Source organism: Carassius carassius, chromosome 3 (assembly GCF_963082965.1).
Source record: "Carassius carassius chromosome 3, fCarCar2.1, whole genome shotgun sequence".
Taxonomy (NCBI): domain Eukaryota; kingdom Metazoa; phylum Chordata; class Actinopteri; order Cypriniformes; family Cyprinidae; genus Carassius; species Carassius carassius.
This window is the reverse complement of record NC_081757.1, coordinates 2671971-2694236: the sequence shown is the minus strand read 5'-3', so window position 1 is coordinate 2694236 and position 22266 is coordinate 2671971. Positions and strand designations below refer to the sequence as shown.

Here is a 22266-nt window from a genome sequence, read left to right as displayed (position 1 = left end):
AATACTAATGGTCTTAATGTGCACAAATCATCAGTGTATTTTAATAAACACAAAACAAGTTTGGCTTTAATCAAAAAGCATTACCTTGATCTTTTTAGATTACATCCCAGTCACAAATCCTCCTGAAACACAGGTGTCTGAGGACCATGAGGGGAGAAGTCCTGTACAAACCACTGTAAACTCACATTCAGGTCATTATGGTATGTAACTCTAACCCTATAAAATCAATTCCCAATCACTAAAATCAGCTCAAGTTTTTGTGATCTTGATATTATTTAATTACACAGTTTTACTCTATTATTTCAGATCATCCACACATCTCGCCACAGTATTCAAACTCATTCAGTGATCCTAATGAACCTGCGGAAGTGGACAAGATCAATATCATTGTCAAATGTACTGGACGGACCATGCAAATTGACATGTTCCCACTGGAAAGCATCTCAGTTTTACTAAAGGAGGCCTGTGACCAGGCAGGGAAGAAACCAGAGAAAATGTCACTTGTTTATGAAGGTAAACAATGCATTGATTCATTGTTCTTGATGTTGACCTGATGCACACCATGTCATTTGTAATGAGTCATGAAATGTATCGACATGGAAATGTGAACAACAAAAGCAACAGCTAACAACTTTTATGTAGTAGTTTCATGAGTGGGCCTGCAAATCATTAATTGCTAGCCTTATTTATTTTCAGGAAACTGTCTGGATGTGAACAAGACAGTGATCCAGTATAGACTACGAAGAGGAACCACTGTACATTTGATTCATGCCTAGAAATCATGTCTAAGGAAAAGGTTTATATTTACCATATACAAGTACACTACATAAAACATTGTCTGAACTCAGTAACTGTATTATTATTAGTACTAGTAGTATTCATTCTCATGGTTTATTGTTAAAGCTGTGTACAGTCTTAAATACATTATGTAAATACAACTAATTTTACACTGTAACCTCTGTAATGTTATTTTAATTACATTTTTAACTTTATTTTAAAAAATAAAAACATATTTTGAAAAAGAAAAACGATATAAAAAATTAAACTTCACTCATCATGAGCAACACACTGACTCACATATATGTGACACTTGACCACAAAGCCAGTAAAAAAAAAAACTTTGTATGGGTCAAAATTATATATTTTTCTTTTATGCCAAAAATCACTAGGATATTAAGTAAATATCATGTTCTATGAAGATATTTAGAAAATTAGCTACCGTAAATATATCAAAACTTAATTTTTGATTAGTAATATGCATTGGACTTCATTTGGGCAACTTCAAAGGTGAATTTCTCAATACTACGGGTGGGCTATATCTCGATATTTAAAATATATCGAGATATATTTCAAACACGATATGGATTTTGACATATCGTATACATCGATATATTGTTTATATTTCATTCTGATTGATCCACTTTGCTTGTTTGCCTTCTCTGTGCTGTGCTCGCCCCGCCTCCTTGATTTTGTCCCCCTCCCCTCGCGTGTTGTCTCATTGAACATTTTTTTTTGGACCCTCAGATTCCAGATTTTTAAATAGTTGTATCCCGCCCAAATATTGTCTGATCCTAACAAACCATACATCAATGGGAAGTGTATTTATTCAGTTTTCAGCTGGTGTATAAATCGAAATTTTGGGAAATTGACACTTAAGGGGTCCCGGATCACATATGAGTTCATCCAGACACAGTATTTTTTACTTATATTGAGACACTTTATGGCTGGTAACAGATATTGATTATTATACTGACAGCAACTTTCACTGGCCTAAAAGTTTGAAAATGTAAACAAAGGCATTTTAATATTATATTAGTGTAAAGGTCTAACAATGACATCTCAGTAAACCACATTTTACACTATGCAGTGGAAAAAACATAGTCTGGGTGAATGTACTGTACATTAATTAAAGTGAGTGAATTGTTAAAGGTTGGGTAAGTGATTTCTGGTAGCCAATGTTAACATTTAAAATCACCAAAACAAACATGCCCCTACACCAAATGGGTCTTTATACATTTATGATGTATTTACACATTTTAAATGATTTTCAATGGTCACTTTGTGGCATCCAGTGTACTAGACAGACTTTAGCTGTTGCAGCACAGACACGGTGTTACTCACCTATCGAGAAGAAACATGATCGCAGGCCTTCCGCTCCTTGAGTTATCTCCAGCACTGGAAAGCTGATCCGATATTTACACGGTTCCTACCACTCTTGATAGCTTTCAGTCATGTGACTGGCTTGAAGACCCTGGAGGGCATAATTAGGGAAATTAACTTTTTTGTCCACCGGCCACTGTGTCTGGTGGATTTCAAAATCTACCAGCCACTCAATGTTTTTAACCGACAATGTGTAACTGCATGTGAAAATTAATACTATAAGATCTACAATACTTAAGCAGTTTATTTAATCTCAAGTCTCAATGAAATACTGACATTTTCTCTTTCAGTGATGCTCAAAAATGCTGCCTATCTTAATAATGTTGTATTTAATTCCAAAGGAAAGGATTCACCAGCAGAGGGAACACGTGGGGAAAAGTCCCCTGTTCATGTATCACTGAAAGAAATCTCAGCTTGCAAACTTTTACGCCTTTTTATAGCATTTTTAATACATCGTTTTTATGCGTCTCGTCACGCCAGAGCTGTCAAACATGTGTAGCGATACAATGTTGCAGAAAATGAACAGCGTAACAACTTACTAACCACAGAGCAAACTTCTGAAAAAGTTCTTGAAGACTGGAAATAAAATGCATCCCCTGGACAGCAGTTATTAGACACGCGACCGATAATACTGTTTGTTAGTTTGCTTATTATGCCGTTAAAAACAATAAGATAAACACAAACTGTCCATATAATCAAAAATTTTGGAGAATGCTGGAGGAGAATGAACTTAACGGGGTTTGACAGAGACTTGACGGTTTGCGAAAATTTGTGCACGATAACAAATTCAATTATTCAATTCGATAACAAAAAGACCAGTTTACACCGCCTTTCTCCACAGAGCTGCTTCAGATGATATTACACTTTATTGCGTGTTGTACACACACCAGGGATGAAAATTAACTTTTTTGTCGGGTGAAACAGTATGCTATTTTTATTTACCTGCAACGGTGGCCCGTAGGTGAAACGAGTTTACCCGCCACAACACAAAATCACCCACATTTGGCTGGTGGCGGGTGCTCACATCCAAACATCCATAGAACTGCAGCATAAGCCTATCAACTTTCCTTCTATTTCACAGCCGCAGATATTTAGATCACCTCTCAAAAGAATAAAACAAAGATATTTGAACAAAATCAGATCAGAATATGAATGCAAATTCAGTGTTTTCCTTATAGAGGTTTTCTTTGGAAAAACATTTAACGTGAAACTTTCCACATTGCGCACATATACTGGGTTTATACGCTTGCCTATACAAATAATACATCATCAATAAGGTGTTTACTGAATTTCACCTTTGATATATGCATTTTCACTACATTCCAACGAAATGCAAAGTTGCAAACTCCGTAAAAACAACCAGCAGTCTTTGGAGAAAGACTTCGTTTTGACCTCTATGTGGGCGTTCCTATGAGTGTGTGACGTCACGTGAAAGCGGAAAACTATCAATAACGTTCGAGTGCAGGCAGAAACGAAGCATTTCATTGGTTAAATAGACGGAACGGACACGCCTCTTACAGGGAACAAGCCGACTAACTAGTGAGGGCATGTTTTTCATTTAGGACAGGTCATCATGTAAGAGGAGAGAAGAATGATGAATGTGTAAAAATGACCGATAACTAATTTATTTAGGATGTTATAGCTAGAGATGTGCCGAACGAGGCTTTTGAAGCAGTGAGGCTTTTACAACAAACTGCGCTGATGCTTCGAAGCTTTTGACACAGTTCTCTTCCCCCGCCGCCATCTGGTGGTCAATAAAAATCCCTACACCAACTGTATCATTTAGATGTTTTGTTCATTGGGATGTCATTGTAAGGTTTAATTGTCTATTTAATAAGTATTTGTGTCATAGCACGGCTGCATGTGTGTGTGCAGATGAATTGCTAGAACAATAAACCCCAATCTCTGAACCAAATTCTTAAACCAATTTGTCGAATAAAGCACTCTTTCTGTTAAACCTTAAACACAGGCAGTTAGGCTCTATTTGCAAATCTCATGCCCTCGTTTGTAAAACTCTAAACACATTCTCTTTCACTTAAACACTTATTACACTGATGCATTTGTGCAACAAAATTCTAAAAAAAATCGGGAAAAGTTAAACGCAACTAAAGCACAGTTGTCATCGTTTACACACAATGATTCAAAATTGTTCAGACTTGTTTCAAATGATGTGATCAAACCAACTGTACAAAATCATGACTGAATGATGATATAAACAATAGATAGACACAATCTGAGAAGGAGAGGAGGAAGAGTACATGTAAGAAGGGGAGGATGAGGAGAGCAAGAGTAAGGTTTAGAGAGTGTTATCAAGGCTTGATCTGCCATACCACAGATTTTTTTGCATGTATCCCTTTTTTATAGTATTTGGGAACACTAATTAATTTTCATCCAGTCAACAGACATTCACACGCCATTATTTTTAATAGTTGTACTATAATTAACAACGATACACCACGTAAAACACTACATGAAATAGTGTTTTATGTATATTAGTGACTGGTATAAATATAACATTGCTCTAAATGGATATATTCTAGCCTATTTTAATAGCCTTTATGCCGTTCTCAGAAGGTTAATCGAACAAAACGCATTTGTTGTAATTTATCTGCGTACTCATATTAGATTTATATTCATGCAAAAAAAAGGGATACGACTAATTCATGATTCACTGGTGTAACCTGCAGAAAAGACCACTGAACGACAGCGAGAATCAGTGAGCGAATCATTTTGGTGAGTTGACTCAAATGACTCGAGGTGCTGAGGTGAATCAAAAGTCCCAAACACACACTCAGACACCCTCACATGCGCTGTGCACATCCAGACAGAACAGAAACCACGTGATTAACGCGGAACTTGTAGCCCCCGAATATTAAATCGAGAGCAGTCGTTCGCAGAGCAGTTCTGACTGAAGCTTTGGGTTGAGCGGTTCTGCTTCTGGTTCATTTCTGTAGCGTTTTTCTACACGCGATTCTAGACTGAAATCTACAACAGCAGAAGCTCATTATCAACGAGAATAGGTGAGTATATTTCAAGCCATTGCTTTTGAAAACGTTCGATGGTACATTTAAGTTTGTGCACGACTATCAGAAGATGACTCGAGAAGATCCATGCATTGTGTCTCTTTTAATCGGATCTGCTTTTAACGCGTTGGAAGTATGCATTTCATCGTTTTAATGTCTGTGGAATATAGATCTACATTCGTTCAAGTCTGAAATCCCATTGAACAGTCTGCAGACATCGGTTTCTCAACACCAGACAGGATGTGAAGGCTTCATTAAGCTATTTTGTAATGCAACATACTGAATGGCATTGAAAAGCTGAAAAGAGCTATAGAGGGTGCATTTGAAATGGGGAAATACCTGTCAGTCCAGGTTAGGGCTCAGTCACTTGCCTCAGGAAAATTACAGTGAACCATTAGTGAAGAATGCATGACAACAGGCCACAGCAGATGCTTCCGGGGTTTCTGTGTTTTTTCCAGATGGTTTTCAGGGTCATGATGCATGTTGAATATGTTTCAGTTCTAAAGGTTTTGACGTTAACATAAATGTCCTTGTTATATCAGTCTGTATGAGACAGTTGACCCAGTTTTATCTCCCTCTGTGCCTTGTTAGTACAGACTGGAACTGGTTCATATCTGTTGCTTCACTTCAGTTGTCACTTGAGCCAAAATGTGATGTAGAGATGGAGGGGAATCTGTGTGATTTGACGGATTAGATTTCTGGTTATGATGTAGTGAAGAAATGGGGATTATTACATGAGAAACTGCATTATCTCTGCCCTTCTCACTCTGAATTTATTTAGTCATTTGTGGAAGGAAACAGAACTGAGAAAGAGAATGAAATTGTGTGTGTTTTTTTCAGGGCACGCCCAACCACAGCTGCAAGGATTTTACTGTAAAATTAACAAGATATTTTTTTTCTACAACTGTCCTACCCACTCCCAAGTCTTCACATCTTAAGCTTCAGTTGCTCCTGCTATAATGTATAATATTAAAGTAAATGGACTGCATGTATTTGTGCAGCTTGGAATTTGCAACCAAATTTAATGCCCAAAAAAAAAAAAAAATAGTTATTCTAGTTAATGCACAAAAAATGTATAGTGCACATCAGTTGCATTTGGTGCACAAAAATGGTCATTCCATTTAGCACATAAAAAAATTGTCAATGCATTTGATGCACACAAAATATTTTTAGCATTCAGTGCACAAAATGTTTTTATTGCACAAAAATGTTATTTAATTTAGCACACAAAAATAGTTATATAATTTAGTGGACAAATTAGTTATTAGTGCATAAAAGTTTTAGTTATTGCATTTGGTGCACAAAAAATACCTATAAGTGCACATCACTTATCTATGGGTGTGCACCAAATGCAGTAATTCAATTTGTTTATGTTTAGAAGAAAATGTGATGGTGTTTGGCTGTGCAAAACCCACTGCTATAGAGTCAGGGTGCTGCTAGGGTATTCTGAGTTGTTGCTAGGTGGTTACTTGCTTGGCCAAATTAAAAGAGCCCTTCCACTCTATGATGATTGTCTTTTTGCATGCAAGTCTGACATGATTTGATACTTAAAATTACGGGTTTGGTCAGGCCACTAACCCTAGCATGAGCAAAAGAAATAGGGATGCTCTTTTAGAAAGCATCACATATGGCTGTTGTACAGCATATCCTCTGCACTTTCCTTATCTTTCATTATTGGGATAAACAGGCACTCTCAAATGGCTAGAATGGCAATGAGAATGATTCTGCTTTGATGTTGTCCTGTGCTGAATGTCTGCTGCGATTATGATCTGAGCTTTCTGCCATTTAATAATGTTATCAAGATTTCTTCTCGCCGATATGCATTTAACATACGACATCTGGCTCTTGCGGTATGTTTTTGATTTGAAAGTAGAGTGGATGGGCTTTACTGAACAATACTAGACAAGTCTGATTCTCTTGCAGTAGGTGCTGGTGATTAGGTGAGCTCCATGTATGAATGTGTGTGTCTTAGCTCCCGAGTTAATTAGAAAAAGACCCTCCATACTCGTTCATCCCAGTTTCAGCGCTTCTCTAATGAGTTGCAGAAAGATGAGCTCAGATAAAAGTACAGTCACCATCCAGAGGAAGAAGGGAGATTGATAAAAAGACAAAGACTGAAACTTAAAATTGCTGACTGTTCAAACAGCACTTGGAAGTCATTAAGGCACATCCGAATGCACTGAATGCATAACATCCTATCTGCTGAGATGCCTTCATCTCGGCGGTGTTTGAGGTCTGGATTTAAGCCATGAGCGGTCTAATCTTGGGCTTAGTCTGGTCTCATGGGGTCTAGTATTGGTGGGTCTCATTACTCAGTGTCCTAGTGTGGATCTGAGTCTCAGCTTATAGTCTATGACACTATTTCCAGTGTACTAAAGCTGATAATGACCTCAAACACTCGCTGGCATGTTATCTTAAGCATTATAGAAAATTAGTTGCAGCATTTGGTGCTCAAAAATTAATTATTGCTTTTCGTTCACAAAAAATAGTTATTGCTTTTGGTGCACAAAAATAGTTATAGCATTTAATGCACAAAAAATATTTATTTGGTGCACAACCAATTAGTTATTGCATTTGATGCACGGAAAATAGTAATTTGGTTGACCAAAAATGGGTTGTTGCATTTGGTGCACACACAAAAAAAAGAGATAGAAAGAGAACAAGATTTGTTTATTTTGAGGGGATATATTGCTAAATGTTACATTTTTGACCATTTGTGTAAGACAAAATATATTTCTTTTGAAAGTTGCCCTCATAATTCACTTTTAATGCTTATTTTGCTTGTCCCTCAAGTGGTCTGGCCTAGGTTTTGCATTGGTCTGGGAGGGTCTCCTCTTGACTTCAACTTTGTTGAAAGAAATTACTTTGAAATGGATGAAGAATCCTAAGAAGAACTCAGTGATGCTTTAATCCAGCTCTCTCTGAGTGTTTTTCCTTCATAATTCTCCGCTCTATGGGGTGTCTGTCCTGTTGCATTATGGTTAGTACAGCTGGCTCAGTTCACTGTGTGTCATGGAAACATGTGGCGTTTTAACAAACATAATGAAAGCCTCTTAACTGTGTTAAAAGAGTATGATTTTTTCCCCCTCTCTACATAATTCTTGTTTTCTTTCTACATCCGCTCTCTCTGTATGTCTTGCACTATCAGCTTCTGTTTATTGATTCCTTTTTTTGTGGTTCTCTTTCTGTTTCTCAGGGTTGTTTTGAGGTCAGATGCTATCTACGATGAGGCCTTAACTGAAGCTTTCCTTGAGTTTGGTGTCGATTGTTGCTAGAATGGCCACTGCCAAGAAAGGTACGTCCAACCTTCACAACTAAACTTTATCATTTTGCAGGGGTTTTGAATGCATAATTGACAAAATATGACCTGTGAGTGTTTCCTTTTTCTTTTTTGTGTAAAGAAACATGCTTCCTGTGCCATACGTCACATATACTGTACTACTGCAGAACAATTAGGGATGGGACGGTATGAAAATTTAATATCACGATTATAGTGACTAAAATTATCACGATTATCAATATTATCACGGTTTTGTTGAAACGAGATGAAAGTGTTCAAAAATAGTTGATGCTCACACTGAAAACATTTCAGCAAGTTTTATATTTAATAATCAACAAACAACTAATAAAACAAGCAACTCTATGCACTTAATTTAAAGAAAGATTAAATTCTGTGGCATTTCCTTCCTTACAATGAAAAGTGTAGAAGCATAGAAAAGCATAGAAAAGTCACTGACTTTCGCCATTCCTTCTCGAAAAAAAAACAAAAAAACATTGTGCGCTGCGCTTGCATCAGACTGTTGCTGGCTGGACATGATTTAATAGCGAGTTATTAAAACCGCGATAATCAAACACGGTTTTAATGATAATTCATTTTTAAACGATATTACTAACCTTCAGCACATTTTATCACGGTTATCGATAAAACCGGTTATCGTCCCATCCCTAAGAACAATAGACATGAACATTGTCATTAATTATTAGTGGTGCTTATATGGCAAATATCACTCTTACTACTATTCTACTGACCTTACAGCAGTAGAATATATATATATTACATTGAATATATTAATTCTTACAGCAGTAGAATTATATATATATTAGGGGTGTAACGGTTCACAAAATTCACGGTTCGGTTCGATACAATACACTGGTGTCACGGTTCGGTTCGGTACGGTTCGGTACGTTTTAGATACAGCAAAAAGAAAAAATTGGCAGATAAATTTCCATAAAACAAAAACAGCTCCTTATTAAAAAAAAATGAAAATGTTATATTAGTTATGAACAAATACAAAGATGAAACTTTTTATATGGAACTCTATAACTCTTTATATTGAGTGTGTTTTTACTCAATTGGTTCTCTATAGGGCTTATGTTTTTTGGAACAAAGCAGGAATTACAGTCTGTCTGAAATGGGCTCGTGAAGGAATATTGTAACGGGGCTCAATTACATTAAGCATGTTCTTAAAACCTACGTTTTCCAGTAAGGTGCTCGCTCACTCAGTACGCGCTGAAGGCTCGTTGCAAAATGGCTAATGCGTTTAACAGACCAGAAATAGAAGATCCTCCAATAACCAACAGGTCTGGTGTTTGGGTGCACTTTGGATTCCCTGTAAGCTATAATGGGGATGATAGAATCAATGGTAAATAGTAAGGTCTCATATCCGCGGCTATAACGTAAATGTAGCCTACCAATCGCCCTGGTGATGTCTTTTGCCCTGTTTGAATCCGTTGGAAATGTCTGTCTAAATGCTGCGGGGTTAGTTTGTTGCGTATATGTTTCTCATTTTTTTCGTCTTTACCCAGATACTGACACACTAAGGTGATGTCGGCGTAAATGAGTTGACATGTTTCAAGTATTCCCGCTGGTGTTTTTTTTTTTGTATTCCCGCTGGTGTACCCTAGATGCGACATATCGTTGTTTTTTTATCCACCACTCTCTTGCCATCACCATTATAGCTTACAGGGAATCCAAAGTGCACCCAAACACCAGACCTGTTGGTTATTGGAGGATCTTCTATTTCTGGTCTGTTAAACGCATTGGCCATTTTGCAACGAGCCTTCAGCGTGTATTACTGAGTGAGCGAGCGCCTGACTGAGTAGCCTAACATTAACATATAAGTTGGTGTTTTTTTTCTTCTTCGGGGGTGTCAGGGGCGTTGCCTGTTACGTCGTTTGGGTTATTGGGCTACCTTGTTGAACGCATATCATTATATTTCAAAAAAAAATTTATTTTCCAAATATAATTAATTAGCCCAACGAATCGTTCGGTCCATAATGCGTACCGCGTACCGAACCGAAAGCCTCGTACCGAACGGTTCAATACGAATACGCGTATCGTTACACCCCGAATATATATATATATATATATATAATTTTTTTTTTTTTTTTTTTTTTTCAAAAGAAGTCGGTTTTTCAGTAAAGTCAATAAAAAATGTTTGATGGAAATTTTTTGTTTTTATTCAGAAAGGATGCATTAAATTGATCAAAAGTGACAGTAAAGACTTTATACATTTATGGTGTTTCCACAAAAATATGAAGCAGCACAATTTTTTTAACATTTATAATAATCAGATATTTTTTCTGAGCATCAGATCTGCATATTAGAATGATTTTGTACATGTTCAGTGTTACTGTTTTTACTGTATTTTGAAACAAATAAATGACCATTGGTGAGCAGAAGAGACTTCTTTTTAAAACATCAGAAAAATGTACCAACCCCAACTAAAAAAAAACATAAAGAGCTGCTTTTTAATAATAATCTCACCACACTTGAACTTCAATCTGTTTATCAGGAGTTCTGACAACCTGCTGCTTTTTCATTCTCAGGATTCAGGAATGAGACTTCGAGTGATTTTAATAAAGCTAAAATAATAATCAATTCTTGCTCAGTCGGTGGTGACTCAGCAGTTGCAAAACAAGTGGGCTGTTTCCTATTATCAGGAAATGTGCAAGATCTTGTCTGTTTTTCACATCCGTCTGAAAAGCCTTTCCAGATCCGTCGGAAAAAATCCCCAAAGATAAAGTCTTCTTTCATTCCACTATTTATTGTGGTAATCAATCTGTCTCTCTCGCCTCTATTTATTGTCTGAAGGCACAAAGATGGCCTCCATTTTTGATTTTGTTTACGAATGCGATAAAGTTGAATTTTGGATGAAGGCAGAGAGTCTGTTGTTGCAGCAGCTCCAGAATGGTTCTGCTCCTACGGTTTCTTCAGCTCAGACAGCTGTGCAACATTCACAAAGCATCTTCCCATCACTGGCTGTGTCGGTGAATATTAAAGCACGAAAACTGACCCCAGAACAGCTTTTTGCAAATGCTTATTTCCATAAGCCGGTTCTCAGAGGCCAGATTTCTTGTTGTTGCCATGGTGACTGTGTGAAGTTTTAGATGAGGTTCATAAAATGTAGTGCCTCTACAGCACCGCCAGGCATTCGTTTAACAGAGAGCCCGTCCATCTCTACTCCCAGCCAGACTGCAGCATTTCGGATTGGTTTCAAAGAACAACATCACAAAAACTGAGTGAGGTTCAGGTTCAGATGTGATTTAGCTCAAAGAGTCACATCTGGAAAATATGAATGACTCGATATACTCCAGGATCACTCTGATGATCCCTCGGAGGAATACAGATCTTAAGTTGAGATCTTATATTATTATTTTATTTTTTCAGGATACACTTTTATTTGATAATATTTTGATATGCATGTTCATATATGCTGTTTTTGATATTCTTTATTTAATATAGGGTTATATAAGGACAATTGAACCATTACCCCATTCATCTCAATGGCAAAAATGACCTTTTGCTTTTTGTTTTATTATTTCTTGCAGTTTTTACATTCTTCTTTTCTGTTTAAGTAATTTGTTTGCTTTAGATTCTTGCTTTAAAAATAAAGCTTTTTATTAATCGTTATTACAGTTTTTCTCAGTCGCTTTGGTACATTTCTCGAATCACTCTTGAGATTTGCAAAACAGTAAGTGCATTTCTCAAAACAACTCCTGCAAACAGCAAAACACCATGGATTACCTGCAATTGCTCAAAATCCTTAGTTCATCTCTCAAAAATAAATATCTGTGTCAATGAACATGTCAGTGCCATCGAATGACAAGTCCTTGTGTCATAGTTTACGGATAAGACAGTCAAAATGCTTAGTCATGTTGTCAATATAACAGTGTACTCTAGAGGGATGTTCTGATGTAAACTATGGCAACATTTTGGATGACAGTTACTGTATTGAACAGTATGCCATATGCTTATGTATGCCATATATCCATTTCAAAAGTACAAATTTACACATTACTGTATGTGGGATATTGATTGAAAGAGACTGGATAGAATTCCCAGTTACACTTTTACTAGTGGTCTGGCCAAAAAAAACCTTTACAATGTCATTGTGATATAGAAAAGGAAAAAGAAATATGGGCAAAAAGATGAAAATAAGTTCATTGTCAGAATTTGTTACTCTTGTGTGTCCTCTGTCTATACAGTATAAGCTTTCCAACTGAAGATTCATGAGATGAACCTTTGAGCTATTTCAGAAAAATGGTTTATCATTGGTTTATCATCTACATTCTCCTCATTAGTCAAGATTCACTTGCACAATTTATGCCAAATTGACAAAAAGTCTAATAATAATGTGTAAAAATAAAAATAAAAAGTGTGCTTGGCAGTTTATGACAACTAGATGAACCATTTTGCATTTAATGACTTATACGATGAACTAAAGACCCGATGTTTTGAGGGGTAAGACAATTGCACAGAAAACTACATAATACATTTTGAGCGACATGACATTAGCAACTGATAATGTAGGAAACTGCAGATAAATGTGCGTAATTAATTGCATGACTGTACAAAAGCAATCGCAACTTGTTCAAAAGAATGAGAAACTGGTTTTGTGATGTGTATAAATGTCTAGATGATGTGGAGGTTGTACAAGCAGTTTTGAGAATTTCATTTCTGATTTGAAAAATGCACCAAAGTGACTGAGAAAAACTGTATTAATAATAATAATAATAATAATAATTAATTAATAAAAGAAAAAAAATAATTGAATCTGTTTTTCTAGCTTATTAAGAGTTCCACGGATGCTGATGCCTTTATTATTATTATTGTTTCTTTTTTTGATATGATTTATATTTATGTATTTTAGATTTGTTTTTAATTTAGTTGTTTTTATGTGGATGTTTTCTCTGTAAGCACACTGAGAAGCTTGCTTTAAAAAGAAAGTTTATTATTATTATTATTATTATTATTATTATTTCATGCTTTTTGCCAAATATCTGGCACTGGTAAAACATGTACTACCATATTTCTTATTATTTATGAAGTTGTTTTGACATTGCATATCAGGATAATCACTAGTGAAACGTCTATGTTCTTGTGACGCATTTTCAACACAATTCTCAGGCGTATGGGGCTCAGACGAGGGTCATAAAGACCCGAAAGTCATGGACATAAATACATAAACTCGTCAGGCTCTGTTGGTGTGGTGATGTAGACTACTACATGTGTGTCCATCTTAATTCCAGATCTCTGCTCCAGGTCAGAGAGTATTTTAACAGTGCACAGATGCCTCTGTGTCGGTCGTGAGAGTGTTTATAGTGCTCTGGCCGAACGGTTGGAGTCACATAACCTCTGTAATGAGGCCAATAATGTAGACACTCCTGCTACAAATGCTGTCCCATCCCAGCTCACATTACATTATGTGTAATTTTATCTCTTCAAATATAACTCATCCTAAAATTGCATGTGCTGATCTTGTTTATATTTTACACTTTGCATTGCACAATTCAAATAAAGTTTGCTTTTATGACATAATGCTCTTCATTTGTTGGACGCTTTAGATGAAAGCATCTGCTAAACGAATAAATGCAATGTTTATCGAATATAAACCTGGAAATATCTAGGCAATACTCTTTTTAAAATTTTTTTTAAAATATATTCACAAAGGAAACAGTTATTTGAAATTGTAATTATATTTCACAATATTACTGTTTTTTCATCCAATAAATGCAGCCTGTGAGCACTAGAGACTTCTCTCAAAAATATCCCTAAACTTTTAAAGGATGTGCGTGAAGACTGAGAGCTGTACTCTCTTAATACATGGTTTCCCTAACATAGACGTACCCTGATCCTGCACCACAAATGGATTTTAAATGAAGAATTAGCATTGATCATGCACTTTAGTTTGATCTATGTCTGAGAAATGTACCCCTGAGGCCCTGATTACTTGCATTATTTAGTCAGACTGTTAAAGAGAAGAGCCTGGAAGAACATTGCAAGAGATTTTCTTTCTTTTAGCTTTGATATTTTTAGTTCTGGTGCTTTAATTAGCACTTTGAATGTGCTGTAGGTGTTAGACAGCTTGCACAGTAAAAGCTGCAAAATATTTTAAATAAATAATTACAGTTTTAAAAGGCTCTTATATTCTTGTTCCATTTTGTTGTGCTCTATCTAGCTCTTTTTGAATGCATCTTACATAAACCTCCCCTAAATCCACATCAAGTGAACCTGAAACCAGTTTTTCAGTGACTAAATCTTGTGGGAAAGAAAGAATAAAAATAAAAACAACCATATCAGTTATGTTAGGCTCAAAACATACTCCGCATTAGCCAAGCATTCATATCTGCATACTTGTCATATCCTGTTGTCTGCATTTTTTTTAATTCTCTTTAGGTGCTTGTTTGATCCAAAGCTTCAAGGAATCGTTCAACCAAAAAATGTACTCATCCTCAGGCCACCCAAAATGAGTTTGTTTCTTCATCAGATTTGGAGAAACTTGTTCATCAATGGATGCTCTGCAGTGAATGGGTGCCGTCAGAATGAGAGTCCAAACAGCTGATAAAACATCACAATAATCCACACCACTCCAGTCCATCAGTTAACATCTTGTGAAACGAAAAGCTGCATGTTTGTAAGAAACAAATACATTTTCAACTTTAAACCATCGCTTTCAGCTAAACTATGAGTCTAAAGACAAGACCATCCTCTGTTGTCTCTCACATCCAAATGCACCCACATAATGCTATTTTGGTGTGCTTTCACTTTTTAAACAGTGCTTTGCAGATTTCTCCAGATGACTTTTTCACTGGAAAAAGCATTATTTTGGATAGAGGACTTTTGAAATTAAAAATGATTAATTAAATTTTTTTTAAACCGCTTAATGATGAATTTGTTTCTTTATAAACATGCAGCTTTTCACTTCACAAGTCATTAACTGATGGACTGGAGTGGTGTGGATTATTGTGATGTTTTTATCAGCTGTTTGGACTCTCATTCTGACGGCACCCATCTGCATCCATTGGTTAGCAAGTGATGTAATGCTACATTTCTCCACAACTCTGTTCTAATCAAGAAACAAACTCATCTTGGATAAACTGAGGGTGAATACGTTTTTCAGCAAAGTTTCATTTTTGGTTGAACTATTGCTTTATTTTTAAAGCCTGTAAGACCTTGAAGTCATTTGGGTTATTGACCACATCTGTACAATTTATTCCTACTGGTATTCCTACTTGGTTTTGTATTCATCAACTTAAATGCAGTTTATGTCTTTTTAAACTGAAGCTGGTAAATTCAATGCACTGATTAATGTAAGCCCACTTTTGCTATAACCTTCTTTGAGTAAAGAAATGAAAACATCTCTGATATTAGACTGAGGTTTTTCAGGTGTCAGCTTGATTTGAATAATTTCAACTTACAGAACATTTATCATTCAGAGACTCACAATCTGGAAGTCTGTAAACCTGCGGTCGGTGTGTAATTAGCACAGCTGTAAGTGCTTTCTTTTGTTCCTCCTGCAGCGTCGTCTAAGACGGGGGGCGTTCGCTTCGCTGAGGAATCCTCTGAAGCCGCTCACTCTCATGTGCATTTTGACGAGAAACTGCACGACTCCGTTGTGATGGTGATACCCGAATCAAACGGAAACTTCCTGGTTAAGGTGAGAGCTAATTAAATAGCTGAAATCATTCATTAGCTTAATTTGAAGGTCTTCAGTCACGAATATGAGTACATATTACAGGAAGAACATGATTTTATCGTCAGCTTCTTCCTTCAGTCAGCATGTTCTACTTGACTTCTAGCCTTGTTATTATGTGAAGAGACCATGACAGAACTCACACCAGGAGCCATTCCAGCTGTATCTGGGATTTCAAGAGGAAAAACAGGATCAGGAAATGACACAAGCCACACTTGAACTGCATCGCCTACACATGACCAAAGGTTTTTTTTATTGTTTTGTTTTTTTGTGCAATGCATTGCCACCAAGCTTCTCACTAAGACAAACTCTTTGAACAAAGACCCCTTACTTTTAAGCTGTGCAACTCATTTTGTAATGTGTGAAGCTGAATGATATCTCAAATCATGCAGCTTACTCAAGAAAAGAGCAGATGTTACTTTCCTAAGTGATCAGGCTTAGTTTTTTTAGAACACCTTGCATGGATGGATGGATGGATGGAACAATGCATAGAATGAATAATGGATGGATGGATGGAGCAAACAATGGATGGATGAATGAAATACGAATGAATGTGATAAACAAAAAATGGATGGATGATAGAAAGAACAATGGATGGATAGAATGATAAATTAATGGATTACAGAAAGAATGGATAGAATGATGTATAAAACAATGGATGCATAGAATGAAGGATGGATGGATGAATGTATAAAATGATGATAGAACAAAAGGATGGATAGAATGATGGATGGATGGATGAATGAATGGATGATGGATAGAATGTTGGATGGATCAAACGATGGATGACGGAATGATGAATGGATGGATAGAATGTTGGCTGGACGGTTGGATGATAGGAAGAACAGTGGATGGACAGAATGATGGATGGATGGATGATAGATTGAATGATGGATGATGGATGGAACAATAATGGATGGATTAAATAATGTATAGAACAATGGATGCATAGAAAAAGGGATGGATGGAACGATGGATGGATGAATGTCTGCATAGACAAATTTTTATATATATATGTAAAATTATTACAATTTAAGCACATTGCATAATCGAAGCATAATGCTTTAGACTTTCAAATATAATTCTTACATTTATATACTTATGTAGTTTTTTTTTTTTTAGTTTATTTGTATTTGTTTCATATATTTTTTTTATTTTATTTTTGTACTTTTGTTTACTATAATGTAATTTCCATGAATCAGTGTGTGTCTGTTTTTCATGTAAAAAGGAATGTGTGTTATGAAAGTAAACGGGGCCTAGTTTGATATCATGTCGACTCGTAATATGTTTTTAATAGTTTACTGAAGCTCCACTCTCACAAGTTGCTTGTTGTTGTGAGAACAGTGACTTTTTGAACATATTTGATGGCACAGAGACTCAAATATCTAAGAGACAAGATACACAATCATGCTTGCGTTCAATCTGCAGCAGGGGTCATATTCTCTGACTCAGTTCATTGCAGATGTCTCTCTCAAACTGCCCTGTTACTGCCCCGTGCTGCAGCCCCATCAGCAGTATATAAACACCTGTACCTCTGGCCTGTCTGTCCTGTTCGATCATAGTGTTTTTGACGAGGGCTCTGGTCAGATAAGACATAATTTGATTCAGTCATCCTTCATTGAGACCCAGATGCAGTTTGACGTTTCCTGGCATGCGTTCTGTCACTTCTCCAGTTCCCTTTGTTTTTATTTCAAAACATCATCCTGATTTCCTTCCTTGGTTAGTAAGATCTTTAAGTAATGAACATTAAATCTGACAGATTTTCAGTTACATCAGTGGATCATATAATGGATTATAGAATAGATTTTGAATGTCTTTCATGCTCATGCTCATAAAATTATATGTAAGATAAATTATATAACAAGCTATTCGAATTTCATCATATTTTTTTAATCATCTAAATCATCAGTATCTACGTGAAATTGCATAGTTTTTCCTCTATTTGGGCTTCTGGACAGATTTAACTGTTCCATAAAATATATATATATTATTATTATTTCAAATGGCAGGCTTTGCTGGGTTACTAAGCCAACTATGATTGTATAAATTATTGTTTGGCTCTAAATTCATTGTATGAAGTTGACTATGATTTCATCATTGGTCCATCAAGGCTGATTTCATTGATATCAGCAATCAACCATGATTCATAAATAAGTAAACTGTAATCCATACAATGATTTCATCACTCTGCTAAGATTTTATTAACATCATTCATCACAGTAAACTATGATCTCAGATAAAGTGCAAACAAGAGACTGACTTATAATTCTGGTGTCTCATAAATCTCATATAGTCTTAGACCTGCTGACAGCCAACCATTGGCTCTCTGCTTCTCTCCATCTCCTCAGGTGGGCTTCCTAAAAACACAGCACCGATATGAGATCGTGTTCACACTGCCGGAGATGCCAGAGCTCGGGAAAGACGTGTGTCCAGCCCCCATCCCCAATCCTCACCTCCGTATCACTAACATAACTCCGTCCTCAGATGGTACGTCCCATCGCTCGAGGTTCAACCCTCTGACCCAAAATAGCTGAACATACTGATGAAGACTTGTGTGACTTCTAACAGTGATTCCCAAACATTTGACCTACAATATTTACTTTCCCATTTTTTACGTGTAACTTAACTCTTCAAATCCTTTAGGCATAATGAAAACTTTAAATTAGCTGCTATCCAACTTTTTCGTCCCGTAAAAATGGGTGTGAACATTTGTAAATTCTATGTGTCTGGCTTCTTCTAATTTCTTCCACATCCAGCTATTGTTGGGAACGTTACTTTAAAAAAGTAATTAATTATAGTTACTCACTACTTGTTCCAAAAAGTAACTGAGTTAGTAACTGAATTACTCTATAATAAAAGTAATAAAAGTACTATTTGCGTTACTGTAAAAAAAAAAAAAAAAAGTTGCTATATGTCAAATATTTTTTTTTTTTTTTTTAGCAGTTTTCACAAGTCAGTTGAAATAAGTAGAACAGACAGGTGTTCGTACATAACTTTGAGATTTATTGCACGTCAACAGACAGCAAGAGTTTTATCCTGCAGATGTTTTTTAATTATTTTTTTTTTTTTATAAAACACATTTTCACCACTAACTGGGATGAGTTATTGTACACACACGCAACAAATATTATGCTTTCAAATATTTCACATTCATTACTCCGTAATTAATTATACTGGGTTTTAATTTTTTCTAGAGTATATGCTGTTTGATAAATTCACTACCCAAATGTATCTTGTAAAGTGAAACGCAAGGAATGCATATACATTATTTAGTATCAAAATAATACACATAATTTTTCTATCAGGGGTTCCTTTCACTAAATAAAATAATTTAATAAATACCTGTTTACAATTAGCACTTATTCGTGCATACACAGGACAAGTTTGAGGGCGCACACTATTGGCGCTTTTCCATTGCATGGTGCTGCTCGGTACGGTTCACTTTAGGGGGGTTTCCACTGGGTACAGTATCTGGTACTTTTTTTAGTACCACTTAAGGTTCCAGTGGCGTAATATCAGTGCGCCTGTTGCACCCGTGGAATGGCAGCACAGTTTCTGGATTATTACGCTGGAATGAGAGTATAGTTCCTAGCCATATCAGCCTAGAAAATTGCAACTTTTAATTTTCTCTCAGACTTATTACATGATGTAACTACAGAAGAGTCGAGTTTTAAATAGGAAAAATAATTAAACTCTTTGGTCATTTTTGTGCGAGATGCTTACGGTCTAATCAAATGAGCCTGTTTTAAAAAATAGTGGAGTGTTCCTTTAAGGTATTTTCCATTGCCTAGGTGCTTAGATTGCATAGATTAATCTGTAGATGACTGTATAAATGACATTTTGTTGTTGACTCCTTGTCTTCAGGAGGTCTGAGGGTGACATGTGAATATATGGCCCATCAGGAGGGAGTGATGTGTGAGGAGGTGCAGATTCTTAGTGAGAGCAAAGAGGATGCAAGCGTGAAGGTTAAAGTTCATGCTCGTGTCATGGGTAAGTGACAGCATATTTATTAGTATCCTGGCAATTTCTTAGAGTTATAGTTGTTGAGAGATTTTGGGGTGATATTTAAGGCACAATCTTGAATATGCTGAATGAGGGAGATCAGTTGTCAGGTTATTTGCTGCCCTCTACTGGTGTTTTTATGTAAAACTGATTTAAGGGATATTTCAGGTAAACCCATCTGAAGTATGTGGCATAATGTTCATCCCCACAAAAATAACTTCAACTTGTCCCTTATTGCTTTTTGCAAGATTTATGCCATTTTTGAAGAAAAGGAAGAACAGAGACAATATTTTGATATTCACAGATGCACTCAGCCTATCTTGTACCGATCACGGCATTTTAAAAGTTAAAATAATAGTTTACCCAAACATGAAAAAGTGCTGAAAATGTACTCACCCTCAGGCCATCCAAGATTTAGATGAATTTGTTTCTATATCAGATTTGGAGAAATGCAGCATTGCATCATTTGCTCACAAATGGATTCTCTGCAGTGAATGGGTGCCGTCAGAATGAGAGTCCAAACAGCTGATAAAAAACATCACAATAATCCACTGGATTACTTGTGGATTATTGTGACGTTTTTATCAGATGTTTGGACTCTCATTCTGACGGCACCCATTCACTGCAGAGCATCCATTTGTGAGCAAGTGATGCAATGCTTGTTCTGAGGAAGAAACATAGTCATCTTGGATTGCCTGAGGGTGAGTACATTTTAAGACAATTTTCATTTTTGGGGGAACTATTCCTTTAAAACAGTGTGTTCTGCGGACTGATGATGCTGTCCATATAGAGTTTAACTTGTGACTTGTTTAACTTCTGTCAGACCGTCATCACGGGACTCCGATGCTGCTGGAAGGTGTGCGCTGCATAGGAGCAGAACTCGAGTATGACTCTGAGCAAAGTGACTGGCAAGGCTTCGACTGAATGCTTGAACCTTACAGACTTCCCAATCAGTGACACACATCTTGTGCTGGCAGCGGCAGAATATTCCAGATTCTGGACTTCTGTTGTCAGTGTCACTGCTTTCTGCTCGCAGCGTTTGGAAACAAACCGTGGTTACTAGCTTGTTTGTACTGTAACATTGGAATGCAGGAATGATCTGTCGTTTACTGTAGCTCTCTGTGATTAGTCATTTTTCAGGTTTGGATAAAAAAACAACAATCAAATTGTGTGAATTTCAGTGTCATGGTGAATGTTTCTTTTAGATAAAAACAAATATAATATGCTATTATGTCTGTATTTCTGCACTTTCTTGCTCTAATCTGATGTGATTTTAAGGTTTCTAAACTAATTCTAAGAATGATGCTTGTGCTCACTGTGAATCAGCCTCTTGTTTGTACCAGTAGGAGGCACTGCTGACCACAAAATCAATCTTACATGTTCCACCATGAAATTTGTCGGCATCTTGGCTTTAAAGGTTGAATGTTTTGAAATCTACTGAAATAATTTGATAGTTATTTACTCATTTAGATCCAGCAAATGTTGGAGATGTTGCCTGCCCTGATAGATTTTTAACAAGATCATCACATTAAGGGTTTTTCATTCATCTTTTATGTGTAACATTGGTCGGTTTTGTCGAGCAAAAGTGCCTGAAATCATGTACATTGATAGTTTATTTTATTGATGCCAGCATGTAAATCGAGCCATTCATTACACATTGAATGTTGGCAGCCTTATTCCAGCATAGTATTGTATGTCTATTCTTAACTCAACATAACTGCTATTATGAGGTTTCTGGATCGCTGTCCTTTCAAATAGAAATTTTAAATAATTTCTACCAGAGCAAATAATTTTGATGGTTTTCACTGTTGACGACTTGTCTCCTTCCGTATTTTTTTTTTTTTTTTTGTACTCTCAAGCAAATAAAATTTACTTCTTGTTTCAAAATGCTTTTATGATCATTTGTGTATCGGGAAGCAATTGTAAATCAATGCACTGAACAGCCACTAGTGGTCAGTGTACTCTAATGAACCTATTCACAGTTCCAGGAATATAAAGGGTTGGACTTCTGGTTCTTGTATTGGTAACTGATGAATGTACAATAAAACCACACGTTTGATAATGCGTGATAATCAAGTAAATTATGACTACACACATGTATTAAT

At 36.2% G+C, this 22266-nt stretch overlaps 1 protein-coding gene and 1 long non-coding RNA gene across 2 annotated transcripts; both read left to right on the top strand.

The window, feature by feature from the left end:
- Positions 1-5: 5 nt before the first annotated feature.
- LOC132113618 (uncharacterized) lies at positions 6-871 on the top strand. Its single transcript, XR_009425186.1, has 3 exons — positions 6-200; positions 307-513; positions 697-871. It is a non-coding gene; the product is annotated as an uncharacterized LOC132113618 (long non-coding RNA).
- Positions 872-5023: 4152 nt separating this feature from the next.
- LOC132115954 (adipose-secreted signaling protein-like) lies at positions 5024-22048 on the top strand. Its single transcript, XM_059524398.1, has 6 exons — positions 5024-5180; positions 8380-8478; positions 15987-16123; positions 18508-18646; positions 20024-20149; positions 20985-22048. Exons 2-6 carry the CDS (start codon positions 8460-8462, stop codon positions 21083-21085), a joined length of 522 nt encoding a protein of 173 aa, XP_059380381.1. The 5' UTR covers positions 5024-5180; positions 8380-8459; the 3' UTR covers positions 21086-22048.
- Positions 22049-22266: the final 218 nt, after the last annotated feature.

Bases quoted from the DNA above. Each gene is read 5' to 3' on its own strand.
- LOC132115954 (XM_059524398.1), top strand. The intron at 16,124-18,507 runs GTGAGAGCTAAT...CCATCTCCTCAG, and splicing joins ACGGAAACTTCCTGGTTAAG to GTGGGCTTCCTAAAAACACA. The intron at 20,150-20,984 runs GTAAGTGACAGC...AACTTCTGTCAG, and splicing joins AGTTCATGCTCGTGTCATGG to ACCGTCATCACGGGACTCCG.